Consider the following 14,872-nt stretch of genomic DNA (forward strand, 5'->3'; position numbering starts at 1 on the left):
AGAGAGGGGCTGTCCGACAGGACGAAAACTAGGGACTGGGTCATCTAAGGGGCTGTGCACACTGTCCATGCCTGTCCTCTGTTGTTGGGAATTTTGCTAACTCACGCACCTCAGACACATCTGTGCATGTGTGTTTTCCCTGTTTGTCACCCTGTCCGTGATACAATACTAAATAAATATCCCTCCCTTTCCTAAGGCCCAAGATAAAGCAAAGGGTCCAAACCTCACACATAATTATCATGGGCTTTTAGCCTGTTTCAGACATTCTGGGCTACAGAAAGAGGTCCTTGGCCCTGAGGCAGTGTCCAGAAAGGTTAGCACGGCTGGGGAGAAAGGCAAGAGAACTGGGTATTTCTTGTTTATGGGCAGGCACTGTTCTAAAGACTTGGACATAATATCTCGTAGTGTCTTCGCCGTAAACCCAGGAAATGGGTATTGCTAGTTTCCTGTTGTACCTGTGGTAAACTGAGGCACAAAAGAAACAAAATAACCTGGCCTAGGTTACAAAAAGCCGGTAAGTGGTGGAGGAATGACTTGAACCCGGGGAGCCTGGCTCTAAGACTCCCAGGCGTTACCACTCCGCTCTATACAAAATACTGGCAATTGAGTGCTGAATGGCACAGGCCCTAAATACTGAGAGTGGCGAAGCCAGCCTGGTCAGGAGAGGTTCTGAGCTGAACCTCTCAGGTTCTTAAGAGAGAGGAGTGAAGGGAGGCATTGGAAGCAGGAGTGTGATCACCTGTCCCGGAGAGAAACAGCCGTCCTCCACCCTAGAGGCAGGCAGAGAGGGGGTGGCCAGGGAGGTGTCTACGCTGATGTCAGAGGTGGAAACCCAAGCTGACTGCAGCTTTAAGGACCCCTTTTCCAGATGGACACCGGTGCAAACCTAGGGGATTGCCGTGGGTTTTTAGCTACTGGGTTTCATGGCAGAGCAAAGGCTCTCAGCCGCCTCCTGCCTCCTAGGACAGCAAATGGTCTTCCCAGGGCCCACAGGGTGCTCCTTATCTTAAATGCCTCGCCCGCTGCTGTTGCCACAGGTATTTGGAGCAGGGAACAGGAGTCTGATGGACTCTGTATTGAGGCGGTCACAGCCAGGAAGGGAGCCAGAGGTGAAGGGTTGGGATGGCAAGTAAGGAAAAGAATCCTGTGGTGAAGAGGGTGGGACCCAGACAGGGACCGGGAATCACCCCAGGCAGAGGGTGTGTCCTGAGTCGATGGGCCCAGCGTGGACCACAGAAGGGGATGCATGACATGTGCTCCCGGACACGCACCCCCAGCTCGATACCCACATTGGTTCTCTGGTTCTTGGCATATATTCCGTTTCTAAGGTTTAGGCAAAACAGAAAAGTCAGTGTGGTGGGAAGAGCCTGAAGGGAGAGATGCGGAGAAGAGATATGTTAATAATGGAGCAGGAGAAAACTCCGGGTCTGATGCGCTGTTTGTACAGCACCTCCCAGACCTGGCGAGCCTCCTGGACCCTTCCTCCCCTGCCTTCCCTGAAACACACGAGCATTTGGCCCCTGCGACTCTCGTGCTTGCACTCAGACATGCCTCCAGTCCCTCGTCCTTTCTAACTCCGCTTTTCTGGGAGAAAGGATCGTACTGGGTCCCAGGAGCAGCCATTGGCATAGAAGCCGAAGTGGAAGGTTCCCATCATGGTTTCTTCTTATTTCTACAGGGATCTGTGGGGCATTCCTTCCCACTCTGTCACCGGCTCCTTTTCCATGATGGGAGCAGCTCTAAATTGTCTTGCAGGGAAAATCTTCCAAATTAGACACCTTAAACTTGAGAACACGCTTTTTTCTTATGTTCACGTGGGGAACCCCAGGCCCCACCCCAGCACCTTGCCTTGCACACACCCACACACACACGTGCATGCAAACACATGTTCTCAGATTTCATTTGCCAAACCATCTGCCTAAGGGACACACTTCACTGAAAGCATCCTATAACCCTTTTTTTTTTCCTCCCTACACCATTGATGTGAATTCCTTTGGGACCCATGTTTCCCACTTTTGTTTTGTTTTGGTTTGGTTTTTTTTAGTGTTTATTTTGAGAGAGAGAGCGCAGGGGAGGGGCGGGGAGAGAGAGGGACAGAGGATCCAAAACTGGCTCTGTGTTGACAGCAGAGAGCCTGGTGGGGGGACTCGAACTCATGAACCGTGAGATCGTGACCTAAGCCCAAATTGGACGCTTAACCGACTAAGCCATCCATGTGCCCCTCGTGTTTTATTTTTAAAGTCTAATTGCCTCTGTCTACTCCATACACAGATAGGCCCTATCTCCTACGTAAACGTGTGTGGAGGGGGAGTAGTGGAGAAGATTGGCTCGACTCCATTCTACCTTCCGTCTCCTGATTCTGTATACCCTGTCTGCCCTGTGAATAAATTTGCGATTGATAACCACTCTCTCCAGGAACACGGAGTTAGAGCAGTGTAAGAAGTCTGGACTCCTTCGGGACTTCCCACAGGCTGTGGCCTGTGGTGGTGGTGATTAGAACAGAATTGACTTATCCTTCACCATAGGCAGCATTGCCTGCTGTTTACTAAAGGACATTGTCAAAGGCTCTTCCTGTTCCTGAAGTTTGTGTTGGCCCAGTGCCAAGAGCTGAAGCTCAAAAAGGACCATCCAGTGACCTAGAATGACCCATCTTATCCCAGACAAGACAGAAGCTTGAATGGATTCTGAACCTTAAGGAGCCAGTAAATCAAAAGATTAACATTATTCGTGATAGCCAAAATATGGACATAACCTAAGTGTTCATTGAGGGATGAAAGGATACAGAAATTGTGGTGTGTGTATAAATACAACGGAATATTATTCAGCCACGGGAAAGAATGGAGCCCTGCCATTTGCAACAATGTGGATATACCTGGAGGACATTATGTTCAAGTGAAATAAGCCAGACACAGAAAGAAAAGAACTGGGTGATCTCATGAATATGTGGAATCCCAAAAGTCAAATAGTAGGGGCTCCTGGGTGGCTCAGTGGGTTGAATGTCCCACTTGAGCTCAGGTCCTGATCTCACGGTTCATGAGTTCGAGCCCCGTGTCAGGCTCGCTGCTGTCCATGCAGAGCCCGCTTCAGATCCTCTGTCCTCTCTCTTCTCTGCTTTACCCCTGCTCATGCTCTCTCTCTCAAACACGAATAAACATTAAAAAAAAAAAAAAAGTGGAAGCATAGACTAGAAGGGTGGTTACCTGGGCCAAGGAAGAGAGGAAGTAGGGAGTGTTGGTCAGAGGTACAAAGCTGCAGTTGGGTAGGACGAATAAGCCTACAGATCGAAGGTAGAGCACAAGGACTGTAGTTAATGATGTGCACTGAATAATGGACGTGAGCTAAGAGTAGATCTCCAGTGCTCTTGTGACACAACTATGTGAAGAATGATCATTAGCTTGACCGTAGGAATCATTTCACTGTGTATATCAAATCCTGTTGTACACCTTATATATATACAATTTTGATTACATTGAAAAGCTGGACTTTGCTATCTAGTTTCCTAAGTGTGTGTGTGTGTGTGTGTGTGTGTGTGTGTGTGTGTGTGTACATGCTGGCATGTGTGTTCATATGTCCCCTTTATGCCAGGGCATTTAGTTCCCACGGGGTTCTTGGTAAAAGCTGTCAATGGATCAGCGGAGTCCCTCATCATAAACATGCCTGAACCTTCTGATTCTTGCTGTCACAGGGCTTCAGTGACCAGGAGGACATTTGGACACAGTGGCATCGCGGTACATACATGGTACGCATGTCCAGCATTGATCAAGTCCATCTGGGCTATGGCCATTAGCCAGCACCAGTTCTATCTGGACAGAAAGCAGAGTAAGGTAAGTCAGGGACTGGGAGGCACTTTGCAAAGACCAGACCTTTCTACCAAGAGGGAAGCTTGCCTGAGGGTTGCACTAGGGCCTGAGTCTGGGTCTCCTAATTTAGGGCTCAGGAATTAGACGGGTGGGGGCGGCACCGTGTCCCCCACCCCGAGAGGTGCACAGGTACAGACCTGCCTTGCAGAGTTACAGGAGGGAGGAAGGAGACAGGCTCTTCCAGAGGGTACGTCCCGTGCCGTGGTCAGGGGCTCTGGCCCTTTACTGCAGCCAGGTAGGGCCCTTTTGAGGAATTCCAAGCGTGCTTTCGAACTTCAGAAACCTCTCCTAGGAACGAGCTGTCAAGCCCTTTATGGTGTTTCAACAGTGGCATATTGTTTCCTTTTTGAGAGAGAGAGGAAAAAAAAAAAAAAGCAACCCGTTTGCAATTAATAGACACCATCTAACTGTTTAGGATAATTGCTGTGAAAACCCTCCAGGCTTTTCCAACTGCCAGTTCCTTTAAAAAAAAAAAAAAAAAAAAAAAAAAAACCCACCCAGCCATTTCCCTAAAGTAGACCTAGAGCCTCAGGCCTTGGTAAACAGCCATCCTCCGAGGGAGGTTTGACCCAGCCCCAGTGCGGACACACAGGTGCATTTTCTGGCGGGTGGGAGAGTGACATCTCCTTGGTTCACACACAGCTTCTATCAACACTCGGCCCCCTCTTCCTCTACTGCCTCTGCCTGCCATGCTGCCTTGCCTTCCCTCCACAAGCCATTCTCCTTCATTAGCCCTCTGGTCAAGAGCCCCATCTAGACGGGTCTTGCCCCTTTCCAGAATCCTGCTGGCTTGGCAGAGGCGATGCAGAACTATCGAGGGAGATCCAGCCTTGGCCCCTGGGACGTTTTGTCCCATCATGTGGGTCCTCCGTGGGTGTGGAGGTGGCCGGACTCTGGCCTTACTGGGCCCAAGATTCAGCAGATCGGAGCCCTCTTGGATCCTGACGGCTTCCTCTTCTGTCTTACTTCCTGTCTGGGTGGCGTTGTTCTTTCCCTGGCGTGGGCGGAGGAGTAGCCGGAGAGACCTGGGGCCAAGCGGGAGGGAGGAGAAAGATAGTAAGAAAATAGGAGAAAAGGAAACAATCTCTCAGCTCATAAATCAGTTTCAAATCAGGGCCCTTCCTGCCAGGCTGTCACTTTGTCCTTCATAACACATTTTTCTCCTCTGCGAAGTCTTCCTGACCCCTTTTTTGGTCATTTTCTGGGGTGGATGGGCACAGAGTAGAGTGTTTTTTGTTGTTGTTAGGCATAATGGGAGCATTCCACAGCTTTCCTGGTGATGATGGACATTGGCACAGGGATTTGAAGCCCAATTAGATCAAAAGAAACCGGGCCAAAGCATTTTGACTCATGCTTTAGCTTGAGACAGTGGGTGGGTGTCCACATTATGCCCTCTGGTTGCAAGAGTTAGAGGTCAGAACCTTAAAACATTGATTCCATCCTCTGCGTTGTTCGGGAATGGGTGGTGAGGGGTGGAGACCTTGGCAACCCTCCTGAACCCCACCACTGATGCCTCTTGGGGGCAGACCCCCCCCACACACCAGTAGCACAATTTTGAAAGGAGAAAAGACAAAGTGTATTTCCCCCTGAGGTTAGTACATTAGCTGTTTGAGCTGTTCTACCCTGTGCTGGTTTTTTGCATTGAGGGTCTCTTGAGTAACTCAAGAAGCAGGTTCTTTTTTTTTTTTTTTTTTCTTTTTTCTTTTTTTTAATGTTTGTTTATTTTGAGAGAGAGGGAGTGCACACCTGAGCAGGGACGGGGCAGAGAGAGAATCCCAAGCAGGCTCTGCACAGTCAGTACAGAGCCCAGCACGGGGCTCGATCCCCCGAATGGAGAGATCATGACCTGAGCTGAAATCAAGAGTCATACGCTTAAACAACTGAACCCCCCGCCGTGAGGTGCCCCAAGAGGCTGGTTCTTAGGGTTCTTCATCCCCCCTGTCAAAGATGGTCTTCCTCTGCAGTTGGAGAAGCCTTCTTTGCCAGGCTAACAGGTCAGCCCTCTGAAGCAACAAGTAAACTGGAAAAAGTTAGTCTCAAAGTTCATTTATTAGCAGCAAGTATCCTTTAAAAGGCCAAACCAGGTGCCCACGCAATAGGGGAGTTTCAGCTGTCCATCTCAGTGACCCCAGGGGGACGGAAGGAAGTACACGTTGGCCCGGGAGCGGGAGAACTTTCCCCCCAGTCAGCTCTGCTTCCTCACAGATGCTCCAGAGCCCTCCCGTTTCTCGTAGGAACCAAGTCCTCAACCCACAGTGGCAGGTGAGGAATAAACTCCACAAGGAGGTCCAGGGACTCCATTTCCAGATCTCTGACCCTAGGCAAGTGTCTCACTGTACCTGCTTTGCCTCCCCGATGAGAGAACAAGGAAGGAAATTACTCACGGAAATTATTGATTGGCCCCATGACACAATGTGTGTGAAACCGCTTTTGGAGATGGGTATTTTTATCATTATCATCGTTAATCCAACACAGTATCCCCTGGCCAACACTTGTGTAAAGGTTAAATTCTCTAAAAGTTTCCCAGATTAAATCAGAGATGATAAAATTCCCCTCCGGAATTACACCACCTTTCATTTCTGGAATGCCATTCTCTGTACAAGGGTGATGTGATGCGTCTCCGGTGGGCAGAACGATCTCTGGTGAGTGACGGCTGACACGCCTGGGATGAGTTTCCAAATATTTCTGAGCAGCCCGTGTTGGCTGGCACACTGGCCATTGCTTCACACCCTAGTGAGTCGGGCCAGGCCAGCCAATCCTTTCTCCGAAGTGCTTCTGCAAAGCCCAGGCCTCCCAAGTGATGCTTATCAGCCCCGGAGACAAGCGTGGTCTAGTGGTTTGAGTCAGCAGGGGAGGGTGGCCAAGAAGTCTCCGGTTCTTCCCTGGTGCTGGTATTTTCTTCTTTCAGGATCCTTGTGCAAATCATGTAAGACCATCCCTCGCACCTGCACACACACACATGCTCCCTCTATCTCCAGAGACGGAGCAGAAAGAGCCCATGTTGCTTGGTTTCGTATGGCTCATTCAGAGTGAGAGGCTGTACAGGGACCAGCCACACCTGGTAACTTCTGTGTGCCGACCCCCAAGATGAGGAATGTTGTCCTTTCTGGATCCTGGCAACCTCTGAAGCCCAGAGCTGAGGACTGTCTTGTAGATATCAGAGGAAGATACTTGAAAGTTCAGATTGTGGAGCATAAACATCAGACCCTATGCCTCTGAACTCCAAGCAGGGACTCGTCAAGTTGCCCTCTAGTCCGCACATGGTTCCTCCCCCTCAGTCGTTGGGTTTTGGGTTTTTTTTTTTTTTTCTGTTTTTTTTTTCTTTTTTTTTTAACATTTATTTAAAAAAATATTTTTTTTAACGTTTATTTTTTTTTTTTTGAGACAGAGAGAGACAGAGTGTGAACAGGGGAGGAGCAGAGAGAGAGGGAGACACAGAATCCGAAACAGGCTCCAGGCTCTGAGTGGCCAGCACAGAGCCTGACGCGGGGCTTGAACTCACAGACCTTGAGATCATGACCCGAACCGAAGTCGGACGCTTAACCAACCGAGCCACCCAGGCGCCCCAACATTTATTTATTTTTGAGACAGGGAGAGACAGCATGAACAGGGGAGGGTCAGAGAGACAGGGAGACACAGAATCTGAAACAGGCTCCAGGCTCTGAGCGGTCAGCACAGAGCCCCACGCGGGGCTCGAACTCACGGACCGCGAGATCATGACCTGAGCCGAAGTCGGATGCTTAACCGACTGAGCCACCCAGGTGCCCCAAGAGTTTTGTTTTTTTTCTAATCTGTCCTCTGTTCTTCATTCCATCTAGATCAAAAGCAGGGTGAAAGCTTGGTAGGGGACCATTAAACCTTGCTCGTGGGATATCAGTAATAAAACTTGGTGGGGCAAGGCCCCCAAAGTAGGATGTCCAGAATTTTGGAGGCTCTTCTGGGATGTCCCAAAGACTTGACTTTGCCAGAATACAATCTCCCAATCCGTACTCATTCCTCTTAGTGTGTGCTCTCTCCACTGGGTCTGTTTAGTCATTGTGATATTTCCATTCAGAGAGAAGCCAATAATTTCCTAAAGCTTCTAAGAATCTGATCTCCCTTGGGAGAGGATATCTGTTGCTCCCTTTTCCATATTTTGGTTTTTGCCTCTGACACTGATCAGTGGCAGGATTGGAAGTGGGTGGGGATAGGTCTGGCATGTGGCTAATGAGATCCCCCAAATCCCAGGTTGAGCCATCAATCTCCCCTCACTTAGCAAATTGCCTCCAGGTCATGATTTGTATCCCATTCCTATTTCCATTCCAGTGGCCTTTATGTATATTATCTAATTGAGTCCTTATCACAACTCCACCACATGGGTTTTAAGGGCTTCATTTTATAAACAGGGATCTGAGCCTCAGCCAGGTTGAAGATCATGGTCAAACAATGGTTACCTGGCCAGGGCCAAGATTCCAGTCCAGATCTTTCTGACTTGAGACTCTGGGCCCCTTCGCATCACGCTGAGTTGGTCCGCGTCTCCGTGAGTCATTACATAACTGCAAGCGTCCTCAGCTCTTTTTATTAAAGCGTGGGCGTTCGTGGAGAGGGCTGCTAAAGACGGTGATGGGTGTGCTTCCTCGGCTTGCTCAGAGGGTAAAGCTCAACCAAATACACCCTGTGGACATGCCTGCCTTGTCCATGTGAAGTGAAAGGTGCTTCCTGCTTCTGCTGCAAGCCGGAGCACTGCGGGGTCCTGGTGGCCGCGATTGGGTCATCAGCAAGGAGGCCCTGACCTGAGGGAGGTGGCCTGGTTCTGAATGCGGGGACAAGAGTTGAGGTCAGAAAGGAGACCTCAGTCAAGGAAGGACCGATGGGATGATGCTTCATAGCTGGCAAACAGCAAGACTCCTGCGTTTCCTTGGTCCCTCAGACTCTCCTCTTCTAACAAGAGGAAAGCGCTCAGCTCTCGGAAGGCACGGACGTCAGCGTCCGCATCAGTATGGAGGCCAGAGGAAGGGCGAAGGCACAGGGTGATAGCCTTTGCTGGACAGCGCAGGGGACTCGGGTAGAGAAGGTCAATAAGGAAGAATGGATGATGTGTACCGACCCCTCCACGGCCCCCACATCTGCCTCTGCTGGCTTCTCCTGTTGGGGGACAGACTTGGTCTCACACGGAGGGGGTGGTTGGGCAAATGCGCGTTAAGTGACCGAAAAACCAAGTTCCAAACTGAGTTCGAAAACCATCGGCTTATGTGCTGTAGCCGACGGCCGTGGAAAGAAACCTCAGCACACGTATGGGTTCTCCCAGCATTGATACTGTTTTTGTTAGGCTCGTGCTGTGAGTAAAGCATATTGCCTGACGTACTATCACAACAACTTATTTCCTGAAGAAGGAAAAAAAAAAGATCAAACACGTGTAGAAAACGCACACCCCATTTTCACTGACCGCAGGCAGTAGCTAAAAAAGGCAGTTTAAATGAAAAACAGTTACTTTTAGGAATGTAATTATGATTACAGACTTCTCTTCTAATTATTCCAACCTGTTACGTTCAGCCAAGTCGGGCCAATTAATAAGCACAGTGGAGTGGAGCGTTAACTAAAATCTAGACTTTGGAGAGGAGAGTTAGGTATCTCGTGGTTCGTGAGTTCGAGCCCCGCGTCGGGCTCTGGGCTGACAGCCCGGAGCCTGCTTCCGATTCTGTGTCTCCCTCTCTCTCTGCCCCTCCCCTGCTCACGCTTTGTCTCACTCTTTTTCTCAAAAATAAATGTAAAAAGGAATTTTTTTTTTTAAATAAACACAGAATGAAGTCAGTACTCTTTTATCGAGAGCTGGGTTCCAGGGCACGGCCTCAGGCAGCCTTCACGTGCCTGCTGTCCTTTGCCCCTAACAGAACCTGCAAAGGCGGGAGGTGTTCGTCCCATTGTATAAACTGGGAATAAAGAGGTTTGGTGAGATTAAGGAACGTTCCCCGCACAGGAGTCTGACTGGGTCTGTGTGGCATCAAAGCCCCTGCACTAGGCACTGCACGGCACAGCCCGTGGAAAACAGAGCTTGGGAAACGTCATCCCTCATGTCCTCTCTAGAGCCACCTCATGCGGGGAGCGTCAGTGGTTGGGGATGGGGCCGAGGAACACAAACGTTAAGAATGCTGGAAGCCAGGAAACGAGTCCCTGTGCTACCTTTCGGGACCCCAAGCTGGCGAGCGGTAGCCGTTCTCCACCAGAGGTGAACGCCTCTTCACAGCCCGGTTGTCTTTTCCATTCTAGTCTAAAATCCATGCCGCGCGCAGCCTGAGCGAGATCGCCATCGACCTGACCGAGACCGGCACACTGAAGACCTCCAAGCTGGCCAACATGGGGAGCAAAGGGAAGATCATCAGCGGCAGCAGCGGGAGCCTCCTGTCATCAGGTACGGCAGGGCCTCTTGGGGAGCGTGGAGGAGGCTCACCCAAGCGCTGCGCCCAGCCCAGCGAGGCTCCGGGCAAGGCCGGCCAGTGGCAGCCGCGGAGGAGGCAGCTTGGCAGGCTCACCGGGAGCTGGCTCCGGTTGTGAGACCGAGGTTTTGAGCCAAACGGGAATCTGAGAAAACCGCCCAGAGTGCCAGAGGGTGGGGGGAGATCCGAAGCAGCAGAACCAGGCAGCGTGGGAAGGACCGTCGGCCGCAGAAGCCTCTTGGGCACCCTCCAGAGCCTTCTGAATGCCGATGGCCGACGGTCAGGAGTGTCAAGTCCAAGGATGGGGAGGGGCGTGCTTGTGTGCCCTTAAAGGAGAATTCTACCAAGGAGGGGGGCTGAAGGCAGGCTGGTGGTGCTGAGCGACCCTCCGCCCTGCTCTCAGGCGAACTCCTCAGGACTCTGGAATGCCAGAAACTCCAGGCCTTCGGAGAGTCTTGCTGTCACAGAATGCCACATAGTGTCGAGCACCTTTTGCAACTGGGAGTCCCAGGGTCTGATTCCAAGTGTGTTTCTAAGAGCCCTGGGCAAGTCATTTTCTCATTGGATGCGAGAGGGACAGACTGGCTCTGCGTGTGAATTCGGACCGGCTGATGGCCAGAGTAGGGACGCCGTTGGCCGCGGGGACAGGAAGAGGCGGAGGTTTGCTGAGCGCAGGAAGCGGGAGGGAGGGGGTCATTGTTCGGAGACGCTGAATGCAGGTCACTCCCCAGGCCACAGGATCAAAGCCTGATTGTTCTTGGGGACAGTGTACTCTTGCCTTGGAGCCTCGAGGAAAGCAACAAGTCTTTCCCCTCCCTCATCTTCCAGAGTCATTTTTTCTTTCTTTCTTCCTTTTTTTTTTCCTTTAAGATTTCTTCCTGCCCCAACATTCTAGGAGTTGTCTGTAAATATTGCGTCCCTAGTGTCACCTCTGTTCTAGTGCATCCCCCTCTCTTTGATGCCCACCCCCACTGATGCTGTTTACCGAGCCTGCCCCCTGCCCAACCACCGTGCCCAGTACTGCTGTCCCTCCGTCACACTCAGCCATAACTTCTCTGCTTCTCTTGCTTCCTCGGAACCCTGCTGATGGGGACGCCAGCCAGAGCTCATGGGTTCACAGAGGCATCCTGCCTGCCCACATCTCGGCTCCTCCCTCCATCAGCTTTGTCTAGATTCTTCTCCCCCTCGCCACAGTTCCCCTTTACCTTCCCCTGTCGTTATTTCGTTGTTTGTCTTTGCACCTGGTGCTTCCAGGGTTGTAAAAGACTGGAAGTGAAGATAGTCTCAAAGAGAAACAAATAAGAATGAGCCGTGAAAAGCGATATCCTTCTAAGAACCAACTCCTTGGTTCACCAGGGTCTTTCCACAGCCCCGTCTAAAGACTGCACACAACAGCAGTAAGAGGAAACGGAGAAGGGCAAAAAGCTGAAGGGGTCTGGGCGGCCTCCAGGCCGGCAGAGTCCAGTCAGAGCCTCGACCCGGAGGACCAGGGGGAGGATGTGCCCCTCCCGGACCAAGAGGCCCATTTACTGGGGGGCTGGTGGAGCTTCAGCTCAGGGGCCCGCGCTGGCCAGGCCTTTCAGAGGGTTTGGGAGGGCCCAGCCACATGTCCTCATGGCATGTCGTTTTGTGAACATAGTACGTTTTGCATTCTTTGTTTTTTTTTTTTTTATCTTGAAGTGCAGTCCACGTAAGTGTTATGTTAATTTTCAGGTATGTAACGTGGCGATTTCACCATCTCTTGAGCTCACCTCAAGTGTAGCTACCAGCTGTCACCATGCAGCTCTGTTAAGGTGTCACTGACTGTGTTCTCTAAGCTGTACCTTTCTTCCCTGTGACTTACTCATTCCATCCCTGGGAGCCTGTGTCTCCCACCCTCCTTCTCCCATTTTGCCCTTCCCCCTCCCCTCTGACAATCACCAGTTCTCTGTATTAATGGGTCTGTTTCTTTCTTTCTTTTTTTTTGTAATGTTCATTTATTTTTGAGAGAGAGACAGAGCATGAGCAGGGGAGGGGCAGAGAGAGAGGGAGACACAGAATCCGAAGCAGGCTCCAGGCTCTGAGCTGTCAGCCCAGAGCCAGACGAGGGGCTCAGACTCACAGACAAGAGATCGTGACCTGAGCTGAAGTCAGATGCTTAACTGACTGAGCCACCCAGGCGCCCCTCAGTCTATTTCTGCTTGTTGTTTGTTTATTCATTTGTTTGGTAGATTCCACGAAGAGGTGAAATCATACGGTATTTGTCTTTCTCTGTCTGATTTCTTTGACTTACCATAATACCCAGGTCCATCCGTGTTGTTGTAAATGGCAAGATCTCATTCTTTTTTATGGCTGAGTAATATTCCATTGTGTGTGTGTATGTTGTGTGATGTACACACACACACACACACACACACACACACACACACACACACCCCACATCTTTTCTATCCATCTTATCAATCCTAAGTGTCCTCTATCAGTGGGCACCTAGGTTCTTCCATATCTCGGCTGTTGTAAATAATTGCATTTTTTTCCGTAAATCCACTAAAATTATATAAGCTTCATGCCCCACAAAGCCTGGCTCTACTTCTGCCACCATAGGTTTACCATAAACCCCTCCCTGCCTCAGATTCTTCTAAATGTTTTCAGCAGTACAGCGAGGCAAATGACGATAATTTCTGAGGCCTTCAGCTTTACAGTGAAAGCTGTAAAAAATGCTGCTGTCTTGTATCTAAGAGAAGGTCCTACAAAACCTAAGACCCACATCTCAAATTATGGCCACTCTCAATCCCCTGCTGAGTGGCAAAGGGCAGAGCCATAGTCAGTCCCTGTGTTTGTGCTCTAGACCCTTCTAACCCCTGGTAAAATCCAGAGTCTCTGCTTTGAGCCTGGATTTATCTGCCCACGGTCATCCTCATCCAGCCACAGATGAGCCCCACCCATCCCTCAGGCTTCGTGAGGTGTGCATCCCTGCTGTAGTTTCTTAGCCATTTGGAAAGCCGGGTACTGTGCGAATTTGGCACGGTTCAATCCAGAAGGACAGTGGATTCTTCCAGCTCAGTTCTTAAACTTCGATGCGCATCAGAACCACGTGGAGGGGGGCGCCTGGGTGGCGCAGTCGGTTGAGCATCCGACTTCGGCCAGGTCACGATCTCGCGGTCCGGGAGTTCGAGCCCCGCGTCGGGCTCTGGGCTGATGGCTCAGAGCCTGGAGCCTGTTTCCGATTCTGTGTCTCCCTCTCTCTCTGCCCCTCCCCTGTTCATGCTCTGTCTCTCTCTGTCCCAAAAATAAATAAACGTTGAAAAAAAAAAAAAAAAAAGAACCACGTGGAGGGCAGTTCAAACACAGATAGCTGAGCTCCAGTCCCAGGGTGTCTGATTCTGTAGGTCGGGGGTGAGCCTGAGAATTTGTATTTTTAACAAATCCCTAAGAGATGCCGATGCGGCTGGTCTGGGGACCACACGTTGAGAGCCACTCTTCCTGCTGAAGAAGAGATAGAAGCCTGAGGTGACGGTGTGGCTTTGGAACACAGAACCCAGGTATCCCCGCTTTCGGACCTGTGTCTTGGGCCGTCTTCTCTGGCCGCTCATATCTGTGAGCCTGTGGGGGCACCACGGCGGTAACGTAACCGCAGCCACAGATCAGGTTGTGCCCGGGAGCCCCAAATCTCCTGACGTAGAACTGACATCACTCCGTCATCAGCAGATGAGATCCAGATTTTGCAGATGAGAAAGCAATTCAGCTGTGTCCCTGCCACCAGCATAATAGAACAAAATAGTACAGTAGCAAATAAAGCATCTTTACCCCAAGATACAAAAGTGACTTTCAAACGTGTGATAGCTTCCTGTCAGGGAGTCTCCTTGGGAGCTCCTGACACAAAGACCTCGCCCTCCCCACTTGCAGAGGGACTCCGTTCGTGGGCACTGACTCCCCTGCCCTTTCCCTGCCCGCCCTCTGCCACACCACTGTGCGAGGGGGAGGATGAGGCCGGGAGGTATGAGCCGTGCCCCAGGACCAGATCAGGCAGCGCATCAAACTCTGCCCAGCCCTGCCAGCTGGAGCCTGAAGAAGTGTGCTTGATGTCGTGCTGAGGCTGAGGGTCCGTGGGGACACCTCCCTCCCGTGACTTAAGAAGACAGTGGAGGGAGAGACTCCAGAAAGGAAAGAATATAGGCCATGAGTTAACAAAGGGAATTTCTGGTGTCCACAGATCTGGTCATCATTTCCCCCTGGGGGTGCTGATCGCTGCCCCTCTGTCTTGTGCGAGAACAGATGCCCTCAGCTGAGACCAGCCCTCGGCAGCCCCACCTGGAAGGGGGTGTTTCCCGTCACCCACAGTGAGGGCGTCCAGCCCTTGGCTTAAAAAACTCCACAGCCGGGGGGCGCCTGGGTGGCTCAGTCGGCTAAGTATCTGAGTCTTGGTCTCAACTCAGGTCATGATCTCATGGTTCATGGGTTCGAGCCCCGGGTCAGGCTCTGCACGGGCAGTGCAGAGCCTGCTTGGGATTCTGTCTCTGCCCCTCCCCGACTTGGATTCCCGCCTGCTGTCTCTTTGTCTTCCAAAAACTCCCGGCTGGCTAGTTTCCCACTAGTTTCTTTTTGTCCTTCAGTGACCTC

General features: G+C 51.0%; 1 protein-coding gene across 9 annotated transcripts in view; it reads left to right on the top strand.

The window, feature by feature from the left end:
• The window catches only part of FRMD4A (FERM domain containing 4A), a 611,772-nt gene that overhangs the window by 548,619 nt on the left and 48,281 nt on the right, over positions 1–14,872 (top strand). For all 9 annotated transcript variants that reach the window (XM_040451376.1, XM_040451380.1, XM_040451378.1 and 6 more), the window contains 2 exons: positions 3,686–3,824; positions 10,107–10,248. In XM_040451376.1, coding sequence (XP_040307310.1) covers positions 3,686–3,824; positions 10,107–10,248 — 281 coding nt within the window. The remainder of the gene's footprint in view (positions 1–3,685; positions 3,825–10,106; positions 10,249–14,872) is intronic.

The sequence above is a fragment of the Herpailurus yagouaroundi genome, unplaced genomic scaffold (genome assembly GCF_014898765.1).
Source record: "Herpailurus yagouaroundi ecotype Mexico unplaced genomic scaffold, PumYag 203, whole genome shotgun sequence".
In the NCBI taxonomy this organism is placed as follows: Eukaryota; Metazoa; Chordata; class Mammalia; order Carnivora; family Felidae; genus Herpailurus; species Herpailurus yagouaroundi.